Source organism: Pristiophorus japonicus, chromosome 2 (genome assembly GCF_044704955.1).
Source record: "Pristiophorus japonicus isolate sPriJap1 chromosome 2, sPriJap1.hap1, whole genome shotgun sequence".
Lineage (NCBI taxonomy): Eukaryota > Metazoa > Chordata > Chondrichthyes > Pristiophoridae > Pristiophorus > Pristiophorus japonicus.
In genome coordinates, this window is record NC_091978.1 from 140,928,625 (window position 1) to 140,953,549 (window position 24,925).

At 48.2% G+C, this 24,925-nt stretch overlaps 1 protein-coding gene across 2 annotated transcripts in view; it reads right to left on the reverse strand.

Annotated features, from left to right (window-relative positions):
- Window positions 1-24,925, reverse strand: part of micu3a (mitochondrial calcium uptake family, member 3a) — a 341,423-nt gene that overhangs the window by 64,862 nt on the left and 251,636 nt on the right. For both annotated transcript variants that reach the window (XM_070869807.1, XM_070869800.1), the window contains 2 exons: window positions 18,032-18,140; window positions 17,233-17,390 (listed from right to left, as the gene is read on the reverse strand). In XM_070869807.1, coding sequence (XP_070725908.1) covers window positions 17,233-17,390; window positions 18,032-18,140 — 267 coding nt within the window. The remainder of the gene's footprint in view (window positions 1-17,232; window positions 17,391-18,031; window positions 18,141-24,925) is intronic.

The window sequence follows — 24,925 nt, forward strand, 5'->3', positions numbered from 1 at the left end:
GAAGAGAAGAGAGGGGGGTGAAGAGAAGAGAGGGGGGTGAAGAGAAGAGAGGGGGGTGAAGAGAAGAGAGGGGGGTGAAGAGAAGAGAGGGGGGTGAAGAGAAGAGAGGGGGGTGAAGAGAAGAGAGGGGGGTGAAGAGAAGAGAGGGGGGTGAAGAGAAGAGAGGGGGGTGAAGAGAAGAGAGGGGGGTGAAAAGAGAGGGGGGTGAAGAGAGAGGGGGGTGAAGAGAAGAGAGGGGGGTGAAGAGAAGAGAGGGGGGTGAAGAGAAGAGAAGGGGGTGAAGAGAAGAGAGGGGGGTGAAGAGAAGAGAGGGGGGTGAAGAGAAGAGAGGGGGGTGAAGAGAAGAGAGGGGGGTGAAGAGAAGAGAGGGGGGTGAAGAGAAGAGAGGGGGTGAAGAGGAGAGAGGGGGTGAAGAGGAGAGAGGGGGGTGACGAGGAGAGGGGGTGACGAGAAGAGAGGGGGGGAAGAGAGGAGAAGAGAGGAGAAGGGAAGGGGGGAAAGAGAAGAGAGGGGGGGAAGAGAGGAGAAGAGAGGGGGGGAAGAGAGGAGAAGAGAGGGAGGGGGAAGAGAGAGAAGAGAAGAGAGGAGAAAGAGAGGGCGTGGAGAGAGGGGGGGTGACGAGAAGAGAGGGGGGTGGAGAAGAGAGGGGGGTGACGAGGAAGAGAGGGGGGTGACGAGGAGAGAGGGGGGTGACGAGAAGAGAGGGGGGGTGACGAGAAGAGAGGGGGGTGACGAGAAGAGAGGGGGGTGCCGAGAAGAGAGGGGGGTGACGAGAAGAGAGGGGGGTGACGAGAAGAGAGGGGGGTGACGAGAAGAGAGGGGGTGACGAGAGAGAGGGGGTGACGAGAAGAGAGGGGGGTGACGAGAAGAGAGGGGGGTGACGAGAAGAGAGGGGGGTGACGAGAAGAGAGGGGGTGACGAGAAGAGAGGGGGGGTGAAGAGAAGAGAGGGGGGTGACGAGAAAGAGAGGGGGGTGACGAGAAGAGAGGGGGGTGACGAGAAAGAGGGGGGTGACGAGAAGAGAGGGACGAGAAGAGAGGGGGGTGACGAGAAGAGAGGGGGTGACGAGAAGAGAGGGGGGTGACGAGAAGAGAGGGGGTGACGAGAAGAGAGGGGGGGTGACGGAAGAGAGGGGGGTGACGAGAAGAGAGGGGGGTGACGAGAAGAGAGGGGGTGACGAGAAGAGAGGGGGTGACGAGAAGAGAGGGGGTGACGAGAAGAGAGGGGGGTGACGAGAAGAGAGGGGGGTGACGAGAAGAGAGGGGGGTGACGAGAAGAGGAGGGGGGTGACGAGAAGAGAGGGGGGTGACGAGAAGGAGAGGGGGGTGACGAGAAGAGAGGGGGGTGACGAGAAGAGAGGGGGGTGACGAGAAGAGAGGGGGGTGACGAGAAGAGAGGGGGGTGACGAGAGAGAGAGGGGGTGACGAGAAGAGAGGGGGGTGACGAGAAGAGAGGGGGGGTGACGAGAAGAGAGGGGGGTGACGAGAAGAGAGGGGGGTGACGAGAAGAGAGGGGGGTGCGAGAAGAGAGGGGGGTGACGAGAAGAGAGGGGGGTGACGAGAAGGAGAGGGGGGTGACGAGAAGAGAGGGGGGTGACGAGAAGAGAGGGGGGTGACGAGAAGAGAGAGGGGGGTGACGAGAAGAGAGGGGGGTGACGAGAAGAGAGGGGGTGACGAGAAGAGAGGGGGCGACGAGAAGAGAGGGGGCGACGAGAAGAGAGGGGGCGACGAGAAGAGAGGGGGCGACGAGAAGAGAGGGGGCGACGAGAAGAGAGGGGGCGACGAGAAGAGAGGGGGCGACGAGAAGAGAGGGGGGCGACGAGAAGAGAGGGGGCGACGAGAAGAGAGGGGGCGACGAGAAGAGAGGGGGCGACGAGAAGAGAGGGGGCGACGAGAAGAGAGGGGGCGACGAGAAGAGAGGGGGCGACGAGAAGAGAGGGGGCGACGAGAAGAGAGGGGGCGACGAGAAGAGAGGGGCGACGAGAAGAGAGGGGGCGACGAGAAGAGAGGGGGCGACGAGAAGAGAGGGGGCTACGAGAAGAGAGGGGGCGACGAGAAGAGAGGGGGTGACGAGAAGAGAGGGGGGGAATCGAAGAGGGGGGGAATCGAAGAGGGGGGGAATAGAAGTGGGGGGGGAATAGAAGTGGGGGGGGGAGAGAGGAGAGCGGATGAAGAGAAGAGAGGGGGAAGAGAAGAGGGGGGAATAGAAGTGGGGGGGGAGAGAGGAGAGCGGATGAAGAGAAGAGAGGGGGAAGAGAAGAGAGGGGGAAGAGAAGAGAGGGGGAAGAGAAGAGAGGGGGGAAGAGAAGAGAGGGGAAAGAGAAGAGGGGAGGGGAGAAGATGAATAGGGGGGGGGTAGAAGATGATGAATGGGGGGTGCGGGGAGAAGATGGGGGGTGCGGGGGAGAAGATGGGGGGGTGCGGGGGAGAAGATGGTGGGGGCGGAGAAGAAGATGGACGGGGGTGGGGGGGAGCAGATGAACGGTGGCGGGGGAGAAGAAGATGAATGGGGGTGGGGGGGGGGGGAGAGAAGAGATGAACGGAGGGTGGGGGGAGCAGATGAACGGGGGGGGAGAGAAGATGATGAACGGGGGGGGGGGGGGGAGAAGATGAACGGGGGTGGGAGAAGATGAACGGGGGGGGGGGGGAGAAGATGAACGGGGTGGGGGGGGGGGGAGAAGATGAACGGGGGGGGGGGGAAGAGAAGATGAACGGGGGTGGGAGAAGATGAACAGGGGGGGGGGGGGGGGAAGAGAAGATGAACGGGGTGGGAGAAGATGAACGGGGGGGGGGGGGGGGGGGGGGGGAAAGAAGAGAAGATGAACGGGGGTGGGAGAAGATGAACAGGGGGGGGGGGGGAAGAGAAGATGAACGGGGGGGGGGAGAAGATGAACGGGGGGGGAGAAGATGAACGGGGGGGGGGGGAGAGAAGATGAACGGGGGGGGGGGGGGGTGAAGAGAAGATGAACGGGGGGGGAAGAGAAGATGAACGGGGGGGAGGTTAGATGAACGGGGGGGGGAGAAGATGAACGGGGGGGGGGGGAGAGAAGATGAATGGGGGGTGGGGGGGGGGGGAGAAGATGAACGGGGAGGGGGGGGGAGGAGAAGATGAACGGGGGGGGGGGGGGGAGAAGATGAACGGGGTGGGGGGGGGAGAAGATGAACAGGGGGGGGGGAGATGAACGGGGGGGGGGGGGGGGAGAGACAGAAGATGAACGGGAGAAGATGAACGGGGGGGGGGGAAGAGAAGATGAACGGGGGGGGGGGGGGAGGAGAGAAGATGAACGGGGGGGGGAGGTTAGATGAACGGGGGGGGGGGGGGGGGGGAAGAAGATGAACAGGGGGGGGTTAGATGAACGGGGGGGGTGGAGGAGAAGATGAATGGGGGGGGGGGAGAGAAGATGAACGGGGGGGAGGGGGGGGAAGATGATGAACGGGGTGGGGGGGAGAAGATGAACGGGGGCGGGGGCGAAAGAGAATATGAACGGGGGGGGGGGGGGGGGGGGAGAGATGAACGGGGGGGGGAGAGATGAAAGAAGATGAACGGGGGGGGGGGGGGGGGGGGGGGGAGAGAGAAGATGAACGGGGGGGGGGGGGAAGAGAAGATGAACGGGGGGGGGGGTGGGGAGATGAACGGGAGGGGGGGCGAGAAGATGAACAGGGTGGGGGGGGGGGAGATGATGAACGGGGTGGGGGGGGGAGAAGATGAACAGGGCGGGGGGAGAGATGAACGGGGGGGGGGGGGGGAGATGAACGGGAGAAGATGAACGGGGGGGGGGGGGAGAGGAGGAGAAGATGAACGGGGGGGGGGGAAGAAGATGAACGGGGGGGGGAAGAGAAGATGAACGGGGGGTGGGGGGAAGATGGACGGGGGGGGGGGGGGAGAGAAGATGAACGGGAGTGGGGGGAGAAGATGAACGGGGGGGGAAGGGGAGAAGATGAACGGGGGGGGGGGGAGGAGAAGATGAACGGGGGGGGGGGGTTAGATGAACGGGGGGGGGGGGAGATGATGAACGGGGGGGGGGGGGGGGGGGGGGGGAGATGAACGGGGGCGGGGGGGGGAGAAGATGAACGGGGGGGTGAGAGAAGATGAACGGCGGGGGGGGGGGGGGGGGGGGGGTGGTGGAGAAGATGAACGGGGGGGGGTGGGGGGAAGAAGATGAACGGGGGGGGGAAAGAGAAGATGAACGGGGGGGGGGGGGGGAGAGAAGATGAATGGGGGGTGGGAGGAGGAGAAGATGAACGGGGGGGGGGGGGGGAGAAGATGAACGGGGGGGGGAGAAAAGATGAACGGGGGGGGTTAGATGAACGGGGGGGGGGGGGGGAGAGGAGAAGATGAACGGGGGGGGGGAGAGAAGATGAATGGGGGGGGGGGGGGGGTTAGATGAACGGGGGGGGGGGGGGGAGGAGAAGATGAATGGGGGGGGGGGAGGAGAAGATGAATGGGGGGGGGGGGGAGAGAAGAACGGGGGGGGGGGGGGAGAGATGATGAACGGGGGGGGGGGGGGAGAGAAGATGAACGGGGGGGGGGGGAGAGAAGATGAACGGGGTCGGGGGGGGGAGAAGATGAACAGGAGGGGGGGGAGAAGATGAACGGGGGGGGGGGGGAGAGAAGATGAACGGGGGGGGGGGGGAAGGAGAAGATGAACGGGGGGGGGGGGGGGAGAAGATGAACGGGGGGGGGGGGGGGAGAAGATGAACGGGGGGGGGGGGAGAAGATGAACGGGGGGGGGATGAACGGGGGCGGGGGGGGGAGAAGATGAACGGGGGGGTGAGAGAAGATGAACGGGGGGGGGGGGGTGAAGAGAGAAGAAGATGAACGGGGGGGGAGGGCGGAGAAGATGAGCGGGGGGGGGAGGGGGGAAGATGAACGGGGGGGGGGGAGGAGAAGATGAACGGGGGGGGGCAGATGAACGGGGGGGAGAAGAAGATGAATGGGGGGGGCGGAGAAGATGAACGGGGGGGGGGGAGAAGATGAACGGGGGGGGGGGGGGAGAGAAGATGAACGGGGGGGGGGGGGTGAGAAGATGAACGGGGGGGGGGGGGGGAAGAGAAGATGAACGGGGGGTGGGGAAGAGAAGATGAACGGGGGGGGGGGAGAGAGAAGATGAACGGGGGGGGGGGAAGAGAAGATGAACAAGGGGGGGGAGAAGATGAACGGGGGGGGGGTGAAGAAGATGAACGGGGGGAGATGAACGGGAGGGGGGAGATGAATGGGGGGGGGGGAGAAGAAGATGAATGGGGAGGAGGGGAGAAAAAGATAAACTGGGGTGGGGGAGGGGGGAGAAGATGATGAACGGGGGAACGCGGGGGAAGCTGAATGGGCCCCGCCGAGGACTTCAGGCGGGGCCCGCACGCAGCAAATGCCGGGCTGCTGCCGCAGCCGACTTTTCGGGCGGGGCTAGTCTCAGTAATGGTGACCATGAAACTCCCGGATTGTTGTAAAAACCCATCTGGTTCACTAATGTCCTTTAGGGAAGAAAATCTGCCGCCCTTACCCGGTATGGCCTATATGTGACTCCAGACCTACAGCAACGTGGTTGACTCTTAATTGCCCTCTGAAATGGCATAGCAAGCCGCTCAGTTGTAATGAACCACTACGACAAAGTCAGCAGTGTGGGAGTACCTTCACAAGGACTGCAGTGGTTCAGAAGGTAACTCAACACCATCTTCTCAAGGGCAATTAGGGATGGGCAATAAATGTTGGCTTTGCCAGCGACGCCCACATCCCGTGAACAAATAAAAATTTTTTGCGAAGCTAGCAGCAGAGCTTGGACAGCAACTTTTGAAAATTTACATTTAACCGTGCATCTCCTCGCTTGAAGTTACTGTACCATTTACGCTTAAATAACTGAGTGCCATTAGCCTCAACATTATTTTAACAGAAAATTCTGGTGCAATCAATGTTAACTCCTGTCTTTAAGTCCACTCAGTTTCCAATCCTATTTCTGAAACCTCTTCTAGACTTCTATCCTCTCTTTTATACTTCACATGTTAAACTTTGGCTTTTTGTGCAACACGCCCTTGCCTTGCCCACCACTGGTGGCACCGCAATCAGCTGCTGCTATCCAACTCTCTAGAACTTCCTTAATAAATCCTTCTGCCTCTCCATCTTTAAAAACACCCATCTTTTAAAATAATCTTTCAGTTATCTTTTCTTCCATAATTCAGCACCCAGTCCCTTATAAATTTTTTTTCTCACCCCATTGTAAAGTGCCTTGTAGCATTTTCTACTTTAAAGGCAATTTATAAATGCCAGTTGTTGTAGAACAGAAATATATCTGATAATAAACAGTAGTCAGAAAGGATCTTGGCTCGGAAGATCAGGAAGTAGAATCAGTAAGGGTGGAGATCAGAAATAACAAGGGGCAGAAAACATTGGTGGGAATAGTTTATAGGGCCCCGAACAGTAGCGATACCATTAGACAAATCAACAAATAATAGAAGCTTGTAACAAAGGAAATGCAATAATTGTGGAGACTGGGCATATAGACTGAACAAAACAAATTGGCGAAGGAGTCGGGAGGACGAGATCATGGAATGCATTTGAGACAGTTTTCTAGAACACTACGTTGTGGAATCAAACAGGGAACAGGCTATTTTAGATTTTGTATTGTGTAATGAGACATTGTTGATTAATAGTCTCATAGTAAAGGATCCTCTGGGGAAGAGTGATTATAATATGACAGAATTTCACATTCAGACTCAATGTGACATTCTAAGTCTGAAACTAGTTTTATATTTACGTGATGACCCTGTCTCAGATCAGCCGTGAACTTATTGAATGGTGGAACAGGCTCGAGGGGACAAATGGCCTACTTTTGCTCCTATGTCTTATGTTCTTATGTAAAGACAATTACATAGGTATGAGGGGCGAGTTGGCAAAGGTAGATTGAGGAATTAGATTAAAAGGTATGATGGTAGATAAGCAGTGGCAAACATTTAAAGAAATATTTAAAAATTCTCAACAATTATACATTCCATTTAGAAATAAAAACTCCATGGGAAAAGTGTCCATCTGTGGATAACTAAAGAAGTTAAGGATAGTATTAGATTGAAACCAGCAAAAGATGAACAAAAAATTGATATAAAGGGAGAAAATAAAATACAAACGTAAACAAGCAAGAAATATAGGGCTCAAGTTTCGGACCCCCACTAGAACGGCGCACATCGGAGAGGCCCACCTAATTTATAGAACAAAAATTGCGCAGAATACTTACCTCGCGATTCTCCGATAGCTGTAGGCCCATTTCCACCTTGGCGCTGCGCAGCAGCAGCTGCTGGGAGCGGAGCTACAGCCCTGCACCAAAAACAGTGTTGGCAGCTGCGTGCGTGCGCAGTAGCTCCTGGCCCTCCCAGCGTGTCCTGTCTCCGGGGCGACGACCCTATCCCAGGCCAAAGGAACGTCGCCTCTATCTTGGGCCAAGTAACCTGACGCATCTTACCTGGCGGCGGGGCCCGCCCGCCCGGCTTCTCGCTGGGGGCGGCCCTGCCCGAAGTCCTCCTGGGAGACCAGCGTAGGCGGGGCCCACCCCCCCGGTATCTCGCTGGGGGCAGCCCCGCCCGAAGAGTCGTCGGCGGCCCGGCATCGTCATCGTCTTCTACCCCCCATCTTCTTCTCCTCCCCGGCCCCACCACCTTCTCCTCCCATTTTCTTCTCCCCACCCCATCTTCTCTCTCCCCCCGCCATCTTCTTCTCCCCCGCCATCTTCTTCTCCCCTGCCATCTTCTCCCCAGTGCTGCAGTAGGTGAGTAGAAATAATTTTTTATTTATTGAGTGATTTTTAATTTTTAAAATTTAAAAAATTTTTTAGGATTGATTTATTGGTTTATTTATTGATTTATTTATCATTTATTATTGATGATGGCTCTTTATTTGTAAAAGTGAAGTGTTTAATGTTTGTAAACCCCCCTCCCTGCCCCCCCCCCCCCTGTTGTTCCCTATGCCTGATTTCTTAGTGTCGGCAAGGTTTTTCTCGGAGTACAAAAATCTACACTTACTTGCAAAACAGGCGTAAGTGGCCGGACACGTCCCCTTTTGAAAAAAAAAATCTGTTCTAATATGAAACTGTTCTAACTGACTAGAACTGGAGCAAACTAAATGCCGAGAATTGCAATTTTTAAGATACTCCATTCTAAACTAGTTGCTCCAAAAAAATAGGAGCAACTCAGGCTGAAACTTGACCCCATAAAAACAGATAGTAAAAGCTTCTACTAGTATGAAAAGGAAGAGAATAGCAAAAGCAAGCATTGGTCCCTTAGAGGCTGAGACAGAATAAATTATAATGGAGAATAAAGAAATGGCAGAGATTTAAAAAAATATTTTGTATCTGCCTTCAAGGTAGAAGACACAAAAAGCATACCAAAAATAGTGAAAGTCCAAGGGACTAATGAGAATGAGGAACTTACATTAGAATTAGGAGCAGGAGTAGGCCATTTTGCCCCTCGAGCCTGCTCTGCCATTTAATAAGATCATGGCTGATCTGATCATGGACTCAATTCCACTTCCCTGCCGGCTCCCCATAACCCTTTATTCCCTTATCGCTCAAAAATCTGTCTATCTCTGCCTTAAATATATTCAGTGACCCAGCCTCCACAGCTCTCTGGGGCAGAGAATTCCACAGATTTACAACTCTTAGAGAAGAAATTCCTCCTCATCTCAGTTTTAAATGGGGCCCCTTATTCTGAGACTGTGCCCCCTAGTTTTAGTTTCCTCTGAGTGGAAATATCCTCTCTGCATCCACCTTGTCGAGCCTCCTCATTATCTTATATGTTTTGATAAGATCACCTCTCATTCTTCTGAACTCCAATGAGTATTGGGCCAACCTACTCAACCTATCTCCGGGATCAACCTAGTGAACCTTCTCTGAACAGTCTCCAATGCAAGTATATCCTTCCTTAAATACAGAAACCATTTAAAGTAATTAAGATCAGTAGAGAAAAATACTTGAGAAACTAAAAGCCGAAAAATCCCCTGGACCTGTTGACCCACATTCTAGGGTTCTAAAAGAGGCGGCTCCAGAGATAGTGGATGCATTGGTTGTAATCTTCTAAAATTCCCCAGTGGATGTAGTATATTTGGATTTCCAAAAGGCATTCGATAAGGTGCCACTTAAAAGATTAGTACACAAGGGCTCACGGGGTTGGGGGTAATATATTAGCATGGATAGAGGATTTGGTAATGGAGAGAAAAGAGAGTAGGGATAAATGGGTCATTTTCAGTTTGGCAGGCTGCAGCTAGTGGGGTGCCGAAAGGATCAGTGCTTGGGCCTCAGCTATTTACACAGGCTCGACGGGCTGAATGCCCTCCTTCTGTGCTCTAACCATTCTATGAACCATTCTATATTAATGACTTAGATGAAGGGACCGAGTGTAATGTATCCAAGTTTGCTGATGATACAAAACTAGGGAAAGTAAGCTGTGAGGAGGTCACAAAGAGCCTGCTGAGGGATATAGACCAGTTAAGTGAGTGGGAAATAAGGTGGCGGATGGAGTGTAATGTGGGGAAATGTGAGGTTATTTACTTTGGTAGGAAGAATAGAAAAACAGAATATTTTTTAAATGGTGAGAAACTATTAAATGTTGGTGTTGAGAGAGATTTAGGTGTCCTCATTCAGGAAACACAGAGAGTACAGCAAGCAATTAGGAAGGCAAATGGCGTGTTGGCCTTTATTGCAAGGGGGTTGGAGTACAAGAGTAAGGAAACATTGCTACAATTGTACAGGGCTTTCATAAGACCACACCTTGAGTACTTTACACAGTTTTGGTCTCCTTATCTGAGGAAGGATATACTTGCCTTGGAGGCGGTGCAATGAAGGATCACTAGATTGATTCCTGGGATGAGAGAGTTGTCCTATGAGGAGAGATTGAGTAGATTGGGCTTATGCTCTTTGGAGTTTAGAAGAATGAGAGGTGATCTCCTCAAAATATAAGATTCTGACGGGGGTTGACAGGGTAGAGGCTGAGAGGTTGTATCCCCTGTCTGGAGAGTCTAGAACTAGTGGGCATAGTCTAAGGTTAAGGGGCCAACCATTCAAGACTGAGATGAGGAGGAATTTCTTCACTCAGAGGGTTGTGAATCTTTAGAATTATCTACCCCAAAGGGCTGTGGACGCTGATTCACTGAGTACATTCAAGGCTGAGATATATAAATTTTTGGACTCTAGGGAAAGCAAGCGATATGGGAATTGATGGAGAAGTGGAGTTGAGGTCAAAGATCAGCTATAATCTTATTCAATGGCAGTGTAGGCTTGAGGGGCCGTATGGCCTACTCCTGCTCCTAATTCTTATGTTCTTATGTTATCTACTAGTTATCTATATTAACGAATTGGATGAAGGGACCGAATCTATATTAACGACTTGGATGAAGGGACCGAGTGTAACGTAGCCAAGTTTGCTGATGATACAAAGATGGGAGGAAAAGCAATGTGTGAGGAGGACACAAAAGGACATGCACAGGCTAAGTGAGTGAGCAAAAAATTGGCAGATGGAGTATAATGTTGGAAAGTATGAGGTTATGCACTTCTGGCAGAAAAAAAAAAATCAAAGAGCAAGTTATTATTTAAATGGAGAAAGATTGCAAAGTGCTGCAGTGCAGCGGGCCCTGGTGCGTGAAACACAAAAGGTTAGTATGCAGATACAGCAAGTGATCAGGAAAGCCAATGGAATGTTGGCCTTTATTGCAAAGGAGATGGAGTAGAAAAGCAGGGAAGTCTTGCTACAGTTATACTGGGTATTGGTGAGGCCACACCTGGAATACTGCGTACAGTTTTGGTTTCCATATTTAAGAAAGGATATACTTGCTTTGGAGGCAGTTCAGAGAAGGTTCACGAGGTTGATTCCGGAGATGAGGGGTTGACTTATGAGGAAAGGTTAAGTAGGTTGGGCCTCTATTCAGTGGAATTCAGAAGAATGAGAGATGATCTTATCAAAACGTATAAGATTAGGAGGGGGCTTGACAAGGTGGATGCAGAAAGGATGTTTCCGCTGATCGGGGAGACTAGAGCTAGCGGACATAATCTTAGAATAAGGGGCCACCTATTTAAAACTGAGATGAGGAGAAATTTCTTCTTTCAGAGGGTTGTAAATCTGTGGAATTCGCTGCCTCAGAGAGCCTCAGGGACATTGAATAAATTTAAGATAGAGATAGACAGTTTCTTAACCGTTAAGGGAATAAGGGGTTATGGGGATTGGGCAGGGAAGTGGACCCGTTCATGATCGGATCAGCCATGTTCATATTAAATGGCGGAGCAGGCTCAAGGGGCCGTATGGCCTACTCCTGCTCCTATTTCTCATGTTCTTATGTACCACTATCAACCCAGAGGAGGGAATACAAAGTGACTCTTGGAACATGGGTGAAGAAACAGTAGTCTTAGTCACCAGAGGGCTAGCTGGTTCTGGGTGGAGGTCTAGCATGAAAACTAGCTCTGTTGTGTTGCTTTGAGATTATGACCCAACCACATCCCGATTATCAAAGTCCACGACGAGGCCTTGGACAATGTGGACCATTTTCCAAACCTCGGGGGCCTACTGTCAACAAGGGCAGACATCGACGACGAGGTCCAACACCACCTTCAGTGTGGCAGTGCAGCCTTCGGTTGCCTGAGGAAGAGAGTGTTTGAAGACCAGGAGCTCAAACCCGGCATCTAACTCATGGTCTACAGAGTAGTAGTGATACCTGCCCTCCAATATGGCTCAAAGACATGGACTATGTACAACAGACACCTCAAGACACTGGTGAAGTACCACCAATGTTGTCTCCGCAAGATCCTGCAAATTCATTGGCAGGATAGGCGCACCAACGTCAGTGTTCTCGCACTGGCCAACAGCCCCAGCATTGAAGCATTGACCATGCTCGATCAGCTCCGTTGGATGGGCCACATCATCCGCATGCCTAACATGAGACTCCCAAAACAAGTGCTCTACTCGGAGCTCCGACACGGCAAGTGAGCCCCAGGTGGGCAGAGGAAACGCTTCAAGGACACCCTCAAAACCTTATTGAAAAAGTGCAACATTCCCATCGACACCTCGGAATCCTGGCCCAAAGTGGAGCAAAAGCATCCAGGAAGGCGCTGAACACCTCTAATCTCTTCGCCGAGAGCAAGCTGAAGCCAAGCGTCGACAGCGGAAGGAGCACATGGCAACCCAGGCACCATAACCTCCCGTTCCTCCAATCACCATCTGCCCCACCTGTGACAGAGACTGTAGGTCCCGCATTGGACTCTTTAGTCACCTGAGGACTCATCTTTAGTGTGGAAGCAAGTCATCCTCGACTCCGAGGAACTGCCTAAGAGAGATGACCCAACAGAAACAATGATGTTCAAGCGTGAGCATATCTACCAGTCAGTGCTTCTCTGCAAGACACCGTGGAAGGTAATTTGGGGATGGGGATGTCCACCATCCAGATTTGTTCCAGTATATCGAACTTGAGTGGTGCCAAGACACAGCATCTGCCTGCATCTCACTCTGCCATTCTGCATGTGGAAAAATCAGTGGCAGACGCAGTGAAGACTTCAGGCACGCAGGCAGTAAGCACAAATCATATTGTTGCTATTGAGATGTAGGCGCCAAAATCACCTCTTTTTAAAAAAAAAAAAGAGGCGGTAACACGGCGGAAATGAGTTTCCGACGATCGGGACATTGCCCTCCTTATTTTTTGAGGCAGAGAAGGTATCCGCCCCGCTCTTGTACGAACGGTGTTAATGACGTCATGAGAGCACGCACCGCCTGGTCCCTGCCCCGGAAGCGACACTGCCGTCAAACAGTTGATTGACCGCTTGTTGGTGCCCCCGACAGCTTTGTGCGGCAGGAAGGTTCCAGTGGTTGGGTGGCGCATCCGCTCTTAAAGGAGAGGGCGCAGCGCTGCATCCGCCATTTTATTTTAATTGTCAATTGACTCTGCAGTCGGACCAACAATGTCAGCCACTTGTTCGGCCGGGCTACCAACAGGCTGGCCCGGCCGAAGTCCTCCTTTGTGGTCCAGTGGGCGCCAGGTAGGCCTCACAGTGTTCCTCCCCTTTAAGCGAAGGGGAGGGACGTTACTAAGTGTCAGCGCGACGTGCTCAGCGTGGCGCTGATGACACTGCCCACCTTACTCCCCGCTCCCGACTCACTTCTGCCCCTCTGCCGCCCCAAACACCACCCCAATGATTTTTAAGAAGAAAAGAGGGCAATTGCCCTCTATTTCCTGCCCCATCGATTCGGGCGGTAATTCACCACATCATTTGAATTATCCACCCCAAACGGGGCAGAGTGCAATTTCGGCCCCGTAGAATCCAAAAAATCAGCATGCAAAAGCAGCAGAGTGTAATACATTTCTATCTTTAGTTTGCAACAGACCGAGTCATGAGGCGAGGAAAACTCCAGTGGTGAAAATCTTTAGGAATTAAGATCCAAAATCACATGTTCATTCTAAGCATGCTAAAATTACCATATGTTATGTCTCAAAATATTTAACAATGTATCCTAAAAGATTATTTTCCGAAAGAAATGTAAGTAATTTGCATTTCAATCAACTATCTTCTTCTACTGTCTTCCTAGGGAGTCGGTTCCATAGATTTACCACTCGCTCACTGAAAAAGTGGACCCGATATTTATTGAGGTGGGGTTTAGGAGCAGGGAGAAGGAGTTCCCCTAAAAGTGTGCAGTTAAGCCGTGTGACAGATTCCCCGCTCGGAAGCCAGCCTCATTGACAGACTTGGCTGCCTGTCGGGTGGAGAACGCGTCAGAAAAATCCGCAGCCCAGGATCAGTTAAGATGCATAGTTGGGAGTAGGCATCATGGGGGGAGGAGATTTGTGGATATAGTGTGGTTGGGTGGGGGTGGGGATGGGGGGCGTGGTCATTGATCATTGCGGGGATGTTTGAGGGAGATCATGGAAGTGGGGTGTGGGTGTTTACCAATTAGCTTTTGGGTCTGGAGGAAACATTCCTGCTTCTCCTGGCCCACAAGCAATGCTGTAAAAGCACTAATTTAATGGATCTGGCTTTATGTCACTCCTTTTACCTGCCGGGTTTCCCGAGGCCCGGGAAACTTGACCAACATGGGTTAAAAATAGAAACCCTGACAATCCCTGTACCACCACCCTTTGGTGGGTGGAAGGTCAACTTTCTGTGCTGTATAATACTATGATTTTCCTGTTTATCCTGTTTACACATCTGCCAATGCAGCACTGGATACATTGAAACATAGAAACACAGAAAATAGGTGCAGGAGTAGGCCCTTCGAGCCTGCATCGCCATTCAATAAGATTATGGCTGATCATTCCCTCAGTACCCCTTTCCTGCTTTCTCTCCATACCCCTTGATCCCTTTAGCCGTAAGGGCCATATCTAACTCCCTCTTGAATATATCCAATGAACTGGCATCAACAACTCTCTGCGGCAGGGAATTCCACAGGTTAACAACTCTCTGAGTGAAGAAGTTTCTCCTCATCTCAGTCCTAAATGGCTTACCCCTTATTCGAAGACTATGTCCCCTGGTTCTGGACCTCCCCAACATCGGGAATATTCTTCCCGCATCTAACCTGTCCAGTCCCGTCAGAACCTTATACATTTCTATGAGATCCCCTCTCATCCTTCTAAACTCCAGTGAATAAAGGCCCAGTTGATCCAGTCTCTCCTCATATGACAGTCCAGCCACCCCTGGAATTAGTCTGGTGAACCTTCGCTGCACTCCCTCAATAGCAAGAACGTCCTTCCTCAGATTAGGAGACCAAAACTGAACACAATATTCCAGGTGAGGCCTCACTAAGGCCCTGTACAACTGCAGTAAGACCTCCCTGCTCCTATACTCAAATCCCCTAGCTATGAAGGACAACATATCATTTGCCTTCTTCACCGCCTGTTGTACCTGCATGCCAACCTTCAATGACTGATGAACCATGACACCCAGGTCTCGTTGCACCTCCTCTTTTCCTAATCTGCCGCCATTCAGATAATATTCTGCCTTTGTGTTTTTGCCCCCAAAATGGATAACCTCACATTTATTCACATTATACTGCATCTGCCATGTATTTGCCCACTCACCTAACCTGTCCAAGTCACCCTGCAGCCTCTTAGCATCCTCCTCACAGCTCACACCGCCACCCAGTTTAGTGTCATCTGCAAACTTGCAGATATTACACTCAATTCCTTCATCCAAATCGTTAATGTATACTGTAAAGAGCTGGGGTCCCAGCACTGAGCCCTGCGGCACTCCACTAGTCACTGCCTGCCATTCTGAAAAGGACCCGTTTATCCCGACTCTCTGCTTCCTGTCTGCCAACGAGTTTTCTATCCACGTCAGTACATTACCCCCAGTACCATGCGCTTGGACTTTGCACACCAATCTCTTGTGCGGGACCTTGTCAAAAGCCTTTTGAAAGTCTAAATACACCACATCCACTGGTTCTCCCTTGTCCACTCTGTTAGTTACATCCTCAAAAAATTCCAGAAGATTCTTCAAGCATGATTTCCCTTTCATAAATTCATGCTGATTTGGACCGATCCTGTCACTGCTTTCCAAATGCACTGCTATTTCATCCTTAATGATTGATTCCAACATTTTCCCCACTACTGATGTCAGGCTCTCTCCCTCCTTTTTTAAAAAGTGGTGTTACATTAGCTACCCTCCAGTCCATAGGAACTGATCCAGAGTCGATAGACTGTTGGAAAATGATCACCAATGCATCCATTATTTCTAGGGCCACTTCCTTAAGTACTCTGGGATGCAGACTATCAGGCCCCGGAGATTTATCAGCCTTCAATCCCATCAATTTCCCTAACACAATTTCCCGCCTAATAAGGATATCCCTCAGTTCCTCCTTTCACTAGACCCACTGTCCCTTAGTACATTCGGAAGATTATTCGTGTCTTCCTTCGTGAAGACAGAACCGAAGTATTTGTTCAATTGGTCTGCCATTTCTTTGTTCCCCATTATAAGTTCACCTGAATCCGACTGCAAGGGGCCTACATTTGTCTTCACTAATCTTTTTCTTTTCACATATTTTAGAAGCTTTTGCAGTCAGTTTTTATGATCCCTGCAAGGGAGATCGTGGAAATGGGGTGTGGGTGTTTACCAATTAGCTTTTGGGTCTGGAGGAAACACTCCTGCTCCTCCTAGCCCACAAGCAATGCTGTTAAAGCGCTTATTTAATGGATCTGGCTTTATCTCTCTCCTTTTACCTGCCGGGTTTCCCGAGGCCCGGGAACTGCACCCATGCTGTCACGTGCACAAAAATAATGCTCTATAACTGTGTAAGGACCCTGTTTCTTGCACCAGCTTCGGTTATGTGCTATACATAAAATATTTGCTGGAATTCCAAAGGTTGCAGAATTTCGCACAGAGTTCTCTTAATTCATCGTTAACAAGGCACAAACTGAATTACCCATGCCTTTAAATAATGGTTATGGATTTTGCAAATGAGAAATTTAGAAGAAGCTCATGAAAATTTAGTTAGTTAAATTCCACACATCCGTTTGTTAAGGCTCAATTTGTGTGCTCGCTTTAGCAGAATAGCTACTAAAATTGGGATGCTATAAAGAGTAGTCTGGCTCTGCACAAGGATGATGTGCTACATTTGTGAAGCATTTTTTTTAAAAAAAGCTCAAGTTGTGGGATAAATTTAACTAAAGGAACTTCTCCCTCTAAGGCATGGATTCTATTATAATGAACTATAATTGGTTAAGAAATCAGACATTTGTATTCCTTTAAATATAGTTTTTACCCTATATGTTAAAATGAAAACACTGTAGCTGTCTCTTTAGAAATTTATTTTAAAAAGGAGATAGTAAATGTGACTACAAGATTAAATGTAGCTAGCTGTAAATCATAGTATCTCAATAATGTGACTTTATCAGACTGGAATAAAAAAAATTTAAGAGTGATTTTGAATTCTTGCTTTGGTAAGTATGTCAACAACGGATGGTTCATTTAAACAGGTCATGTTTTCAATAGATGAAAGATTTAAAAACAAAATGGTTACTCACCATGACAAGATCTTATAAGAGGTATCCTTGAAAGTTTAAACATTAAGTAGAGGTTTGAGATAACACTGGACTAATCCAGTAGTGCTACTGTTTACTTCAGTTACACGTGCTTGGCATTCCAGTTGTTTTCAAATGCATTAAAGATGTAATATGCTTTTTCTGATTGCAAGATACTAAGGTAATTATCACCTATTAAGCTGTAAAGATAAGCAAATATACTTTCAAAGCAAGTCACCATTAATCTTTTATAAAACTGCATACGCTTACCCTAAATCCTCTGTGCAGTCGATCTTTCATAACACCGATGAATTCTTTGTAACTTAGTTGATCATCTTTGTCTACATCAAAGATTTTAAAGACTGTATTCACCAAATGTGATGAAAGCTTGAGACCTGTGGCCACATATACAGCACGCTTGAACTCATCTGTATAAACAAGAAAGAATTAAAAATGAGAAACCACCTTTCTTATAAGTTACTAATCAGCCTAGGTTTGAAAACCCAATTGAGAACCTCTAATTTTGTTGACCAAATTAGAAACACAAATTTAAAAAATGACTTTCCTACTGAAAAACATTTTTTGGAAAAAGATAAAATGAAAATTAACATTCAAAATCATACAAGTGTTTTGCAAAAGTTAATGGTAGCCTCAAAAGATAATTTTTTTAGAAGTTGTATTACATTCCACATCTAAGAAAATATAATTTGAATGAACTGATTTTTGTATGAAAAAAAAATGATCTCAACAGTCTAAAGTATTGTGAATGACTATATTTCCAAGAGGTAGTAACTGAATAAAACTTTGTCAAAAATGGGGTTAAAATACTGTTTAAAAGTGGGTATTCAAAGCAAACAGTTACGTAAGACTGTAAACTGGTGCTAATGAAACTGCTATTCCAATAACCCAAAATTTTAAATAGATACGCAAAGTGGACTTTGATGAGCAATGCCGACTTTATTAATCAAAGCACACAAGTTGAAAAAACTTAACATTGTTTTCCCATATGAACTTGTTCTCATGAAACCAATGTGAAATGAATGCACCAACATTATACAATTTTGCTCACCTTGCCCAATTGATCGATTTGCAAAATTATACATTTGCATTGCAATGGCAAAGTCCTCCAAGTTATTCAGGAATTGAAAAAAAGACCTGAATTCGTCAAAAGTGATGCCCTAAAATGCAAATAATATATAATAAGTATCAAGTGAAACATTACGTGACTCAAGTAGTATATAGGTGTCAATTATGAGGCCTTTAATTGTAACTGATTGGGTACTATATTTGATTTATTGTTGTGGGGTTCCATATCTAACACTTCATGTGCGATATGACCCAGTAATAGAAGGTTAATACTAGACTTGATGATCACTCACAGAGTGAAAAATCTCTGAAGGTCAGCAAACTTTCCACAGATTAGGTCAAAGATTCTTTCACCTGTTCTTTTCGACACAATTCAGCTGAAATAAAATTTTGAAAAAAAAACACTCTTTAATGAGTGCCAAGTACTAATTGTTTACTTACAGCACTCGGGCAACTTTTAGTGTCTATAAACATAGCCTTCTATGGCAGATCTTTTGACTTTTGACACCAAATAAAAGATTTGCCCATGTCTGTCTACAAGTCTCAACCTTTACAACATTGCACAACTACACCCACGACTTTATTTATATACTTTTGAAGCCAAGAAAGGTAATTAAAATGTATAGTTTGTCAGTTACAAACTAGTTAAAAGAAAAATGAACTTAAAAGAGCTTTTTCAAAATAAAATGGGAAAACATAAAAGGCACTGCAAAAACAAAGTAAATGGAGGGAACCACAGCCAATTAACATCTTTATCCAGCTTTTTGGTGTGGCTAACTATCATTGTAAGCAGGAAACAACAGGTAAGAAGGAATGTACAATGTTGCATGACTTTCATATCGATAAAGTATTTTCTTCCACACGATAGTTTGACAACTACTGTACAGTTTTCAAATGTAACATTTTGATAAAGTTAAACAGAAACACAGCAATCTTTTCTGAAAAAAACTTTACATTTTTTATGTTAGTAGGTTTCTTTGAACCAAGCACCATCCCCAACTGAGGGATAAGCAGATAACCTGTGCCTGGTCATCTACCAATACTGCTCATAAACTCATCGTTATGTCAGACTTTCTTCAGTGGAGCACTCTCGCCTCTGACTCAGAAGGTCGTGGGTTCAAGCCCCACTCCAGAGAGTTGAGTATATAATCGAGGCTTGCACTTCAGGCAGTACTAAGGGGGGTGCCATATTTTGGATGAGACATTAAACCAATGCTCCATCTGCTCTCTTAGGTGGACATAAAAAATCCACCTCTGACACTATTTGAAAAAGTTCAGGGAAGTTGGCCTGGCCAACATTCATCTCTCAACCACAAAACCAGATTATCTGGTCATTATTTCATTGCTATTTGTGTGACCTTGTTGTGTGCAAATTGGCTGCTGCATTTTCCTACATTACAACAACTTCAGAAGTACTTAATTGGCTGTGAAGCACTTTAAAATGTCATAAGATTGAGAAACGCAGTAATAAATGGAAATTCTTTCCTTTAAACTAGCTGTTATGGGATGCACAAGAGTGTACCAATGTGGTTATTCCTCCTACCTCCACTCAGCATCATATTACAATAGCACAACTAAGATTCAGAAATAACCATTTTATGAAGTGTGGGAAAGTCATGTCCAACCAATCCATGTTGCAGAATAATCCGTCATACTCACTTCATTGGCAGTAATATTTTAACAATAAGTGTAAATGTGATAAAGTTACCAGCTTCAAAACTGGCAGGAGGTGCATGGGAACCTCATCATCTCCAAATTCTCCTGCAAGTCACACACCATCCTGACTTGCAAATATATTGCTGTTCCTTCATCGTCGCTGGGTCAAAATTCTGGAACTCCCTCCATAACAGCATTATGGGAGTACCCTCACCACACAGACTGCAGTGGCTCAAGGTGGCGGCTCACCATCACCTTCACAAGGGCAATTAGGGATGGATAATAAATGCTGGCCTTACCAGCGATGCCCACATCCCATGAACGAATAAAAGAAAAGAAAAAAAATTCCCATATTTAAACAGTAGATAGAAAAAGATAAGGGAACTATAGACCAGTTAACTTAATGTCTGTGGTACGAAAGATAATGGCATTCTCACTCAAAGATGTAATAGAAAAACATCTAGAAACTGAAATTATAATGAGTAGTCAGCACGGATTTCAAAAGAGTAGGTCATGCTTGACTAACCATATTGAATTCTTTGAAGAAGTAATAGAAAGAGTAGATAAAGGTCTATTCTATAATCGAAGTAAAAGTCATACTATGTCCTTTATAATCATTTCTGACGAGGTAAATAAGCTCTCTCTCATCAAATTATACTTACTGATTTAATATTTCGTTGTGTGTTTATTAATTTTTTTTTAAACTTTGGAGTAAATGTATTAGATGTATCATATTTGTATTTTCAAAAGGCCTTCATAAGGTATTGCACAGTAGACTCATAACTGAGGTCAAAACATGTGAATTCAGGGAACAAGTAGCAGAATGGATACCAAGCTGGCTACAAAGCAGAAAACAGAGTAGGGATTAAGGGTACATATGCAGACGACTGTTGTTCACAATTTACATAAACAATTTGGATTTGGGAATAGGAGTACAATTCTAAAATTTGCGGACGACACCAAATTGGAGGATATAGTTAATACCGAGGAAGAATGTGACAAAATATAAGACAACATTAATAAACTTGCAGAATGGACATGTAATTACCAAATAGATTTCAATATAGATAAGTGTGAGGTGGTGTATTTTGGTCGGAAAAATAAGGAGGCCACTTGCTGCTTGGATAATAAAAGTCGAAATGGGATAGTGGAGCAAAGAGAGCGAGGGGTACAGTACACAAATCACTAGAAGTAGCGACACAGGTTAATAAGGCCTTAACAAAGCAAATCAAGCACTAGAGGGATAGAACTGAATAGCAGGAAAGTTATTTTAAATTTGTATAGAACCTTGGTTAGACCACATTTAGACTACTGTGTTCAGATCTGGTTTCCATATAATAAGGATACAGTTGCACTGGAGAAGGTGAAAAAAAGATTCACAACGATTATACCAGAACTGAGAGGAAATAGTATCAGAACAGTTTTAAGATGATTAGCAGAAGAACCAAAGGCAGATTCAATTGTGGTTTTCAAAAGGGAATTGGATAAATAGCTGAAGGAAAAAAATTTGCAGGGCGACTGGGAACACGCAGGGGAGTGGGACAAGCTGAAGTGTTCATGCAGAGAGATGGCACAGGCTCGACAGGCTGAAGTGCCTCCTTCTGTGCTGTAATCATCCTATGATTCTATGACTGAACAGGCCGGGGCTCTTTTCTCTAGAAGAGAGAAGGCTGAGAGGTGACCAGATAGAATCATAGAAATTTACAGTACAGAAGGAGGCCACATTGGCCCATCGTGTCCGGGCCAGCCGACAAAGAGCTATCTAGCCTAATCCCACTTTCCAGCTCTTGGTCCGTAGTCCTGTAGGTTATGACACTTCATGTGCACATTCAAGTATTTTTAAATGTGGTGAGGGCAGTGAGTTCCAGACCCCACCACCCTCTGGGTGAAGAAATTTCCCTCAAATCTCATCTAAACCTACCAATTACTTTAAATCTATGCTCCCTGGTTGTTGACCACTCTGCTAAGGGAAATAGAACCTTCCTATCCAGGCCCCTCATAATTTTATACATCTCAGTAAGGTCTCCCCTGTTCCAAAGAAAACAAACCCAGATTATCCAACCTTTCCTTATAGCTAAAATTCTCCAGTCCAGGCAACATTCTCGTAAATCTCCTCTGTACTCTCTCTAGTGCAATCACATCTTTCTTGTAATGTGGTGACCAGAACTGCATGCAGTACTCTAGCTGTGGCCTAACTAGTGTTTTATACAGTTCAAGCATAACCTCCCTGCTCTTGTATTCTATGCCTCAGCTAATAAAGGCAAATATTCCGTATGCCTTCTTAACCACCTTATCTACCTGGTCTGCTACCTTCAGGGATCTATGGACTGCATTCCAAGGTTCCTTTGTTCCTCTACACTTCTGTGTCCTACCATTTAATATGTATGCCCATGCCTTGTTAGCCCTCCCCAAATAGAGGTCCATAAGATTATGAAAGGATTTGAAATGTAGAAAGTATGGTTCCACTTGTGGGGAGTCCAAAACTAGAGGTTATAAATATATGATAGTCACTAAAAAAATCCAGTAGGGAATACAGGAGTAACCTCTTTATCAAAAGAGTGGTAAGAATATGGAATGCGCTACCATAAGGAGTAGTTTAGATGAATAACAGGTGCATTTAAGGGGAAGCTAGATAAGCACATGATGGAGAACGGAATAGAAGAGTATGTTGATAGGGTGAGATGAAGAGGGGTGGGAGGAGGCACGTGTGGAGCATTGACCAGTTGAGTCAAATGGCATGTTTCTGTGCTGCAGACTCTATCTAATTCTATGTTAACATAGAAACATAGAAAATAGGTGCAGGAGTAGGCCATTTGGCCCATCGAGCCTGCACCACCATTCAATGTGATCATGGCTGATCATGCAACTTCAGTACTCCATTCCTGCTTTCTCTCCATACTACTTGATCCCTTTAGCCATAAGGGCCACATCTAACTCCCTTTTGAATATATCGAACAAACTGGCCTCAACAACTTTCTGTGGTAGAAAATTCCACAGGTTCACAATTCTCTGAGTGAAGAAGTTTCTCCTCATCTCGGTCCTAAATGGTTTACCCCTATCCTTAGACTGTGACCCCTGGTTCTGGACTTCCCCAACATCGGGAACATTCTTCCTGCATCTAACCTGTCCAATTCCGTCAGAATTTTATATGTTTCTATGAGATCCCCTCTCATTCTTCTAAATTCCAGTGCATATAGGCCCAAGTTTCGGGCCGCGCCTAGAATGGCGCAGCCCCGACCTGGACACCCGTTTTTCGCGCCACAAAATGTGCCTAAAAAAAACTTCCGTATTCTCCGGCTCCCTGCAGGTCGTTTGCAGCTCGGCGCGACGCAGCACGAGCAGTTGGGGGCGGAGCTAGGTCCCTGCGCTGAAAACAGTGCCGGGACCTCTGCACATGCGCGCTACAGTGGGCGGGCATGTGCAGTAGCTCCAGGCGCCCAAAACTGTGTGGGAGGGACCCGAAGCACGCAGCCCCTAGCCCTGGCCAAATGGCCTCACTGGGGCTGCGTGCATAAGGCTCCTCCCACGCCCAGCTCATGCTTCCTCCCGACCCGACTCGACTCCCGCTCCCCCGGGACCAGACCCGACCCCAACCCGACTCCCGCTTCTCACCCCCCCGCCCCCAGACCGGACCCCCTGGACTGGACCCGACCCGCGCTCCCCCCCACCCCCCGACCTGACCTCCCTCTCCCTCCCTCCCTCCCTCCCCCGACTCGAACCGAACCGACCTCACCTCCCTCCCACCACCCCCCCGGCCCGAGCTCCCGACCCGACCCAACACCACCTACCTGTAAATCTGGTGCTGGGGTCGGGCCCTGCCCGAAGTCTTGGGCCCGGCCGGGCCCGGCCTGTTCAGCCTCCCCCCCCCCTTCTCCTTCCCCCCTCTTTTCTTCCCCCCCCTCCTTCTTTCTCCCCCCCTTTCCCCTTCTCCTCTTCCTCCTCCCCCCTCCCCTTCTCTCCCATCCCTCTCCCTCTACCCCCCTCCTCCCCCTCCGCTCGCTGTCAGAAACACAGTGAGAGACACAGACAGACAGACAGACAGACAGACAGACAGACAGACAGACAGACAGACAGACAGATAGAGACGCTGACAGAGACAAACTGGGGGGGGCATCCCAGCACGCTGAAAATCAAAATACTTTAAATAGCTATTATTAATCTACATCTTTGACTTTTTAACAACTTTTAGAAACTTTTTAAATTGGGTAAACTTTTATAATCTATTATTGATTTACATCTTAGACTTTTTAACAACTCTAAGAAACTTTTTAAACAAATTGAGAATCTTTATCAACCTTTAACTTTTAAAATAACTTTGGAAGTCACCTTCCTAATGCCTGCCCCCCAACCAAGACTCGGGCCATCTACCATCAATGGCACTACTCGGCGCTGAGCTTGTGGCCAACACTTCGCCGTAGGCAATTGGGCTTATAGAACGTGCCTGGTCTCCAGTTGTCTTGGATCCCCTTGCCACTGGACCAAGACCTTGTTCTTCTAAGCCCGTGTGGTTGCCGGTGTGCAGCGGCCACCCTACGTTAAAAGAACTCACGCACAGGCATCGTCCACTTCGTCAGTATGAAGTTCGAGACCTGGAACTTCAGGACCCTCATGGACAATCCCAACAGCAACAGGCCGGAACGCCACACCGCCATAGTTGCCCGGGAACACAGACGTTTTGACATTGACATTGCCGCCCTAAGCGAGACCCGGCGGGCAGGGGAAGGCCAGTTGAAGGAACATGGTTAAGATTACACCTTCTTCTGGAAAGGGAAACCAGAGGCAGAACACCGCCTTCATGGAGTCAGCTTTGCCGTCAAGAATGAGCTGGTCGACCACCTCAAAGACTCCCCCTGTGGGGTTAACGAACGCCTCATGACTCTTCGCCTTACTCTATTCCAGAACCAATGCGCCACAGTCATCAGTGCGTACGCCCCTACACTCGATGCAACGGATGAGGCTAAAGAGGGCTTTTATTCCAATCTCGAGACATCCTTGTCCCGCGTCCCCACGGGTGACAAATTGATCCTCCTGGGTGATTTTAATGCCAGAGTCGGCAAAGGCACAGCCCTCTGGGGAGGCGTGATTGGCAGAGAGCGGGTAGGGAAAGCCAACTCTAGTGGTACCCTACTCCTGACAAAATGTCTAGAACATGAACTCCTCATCACCAACACCCTGTTCCGCCAGAAGGACAAATACAAGGCATTGTGGCAACACCCTCGCT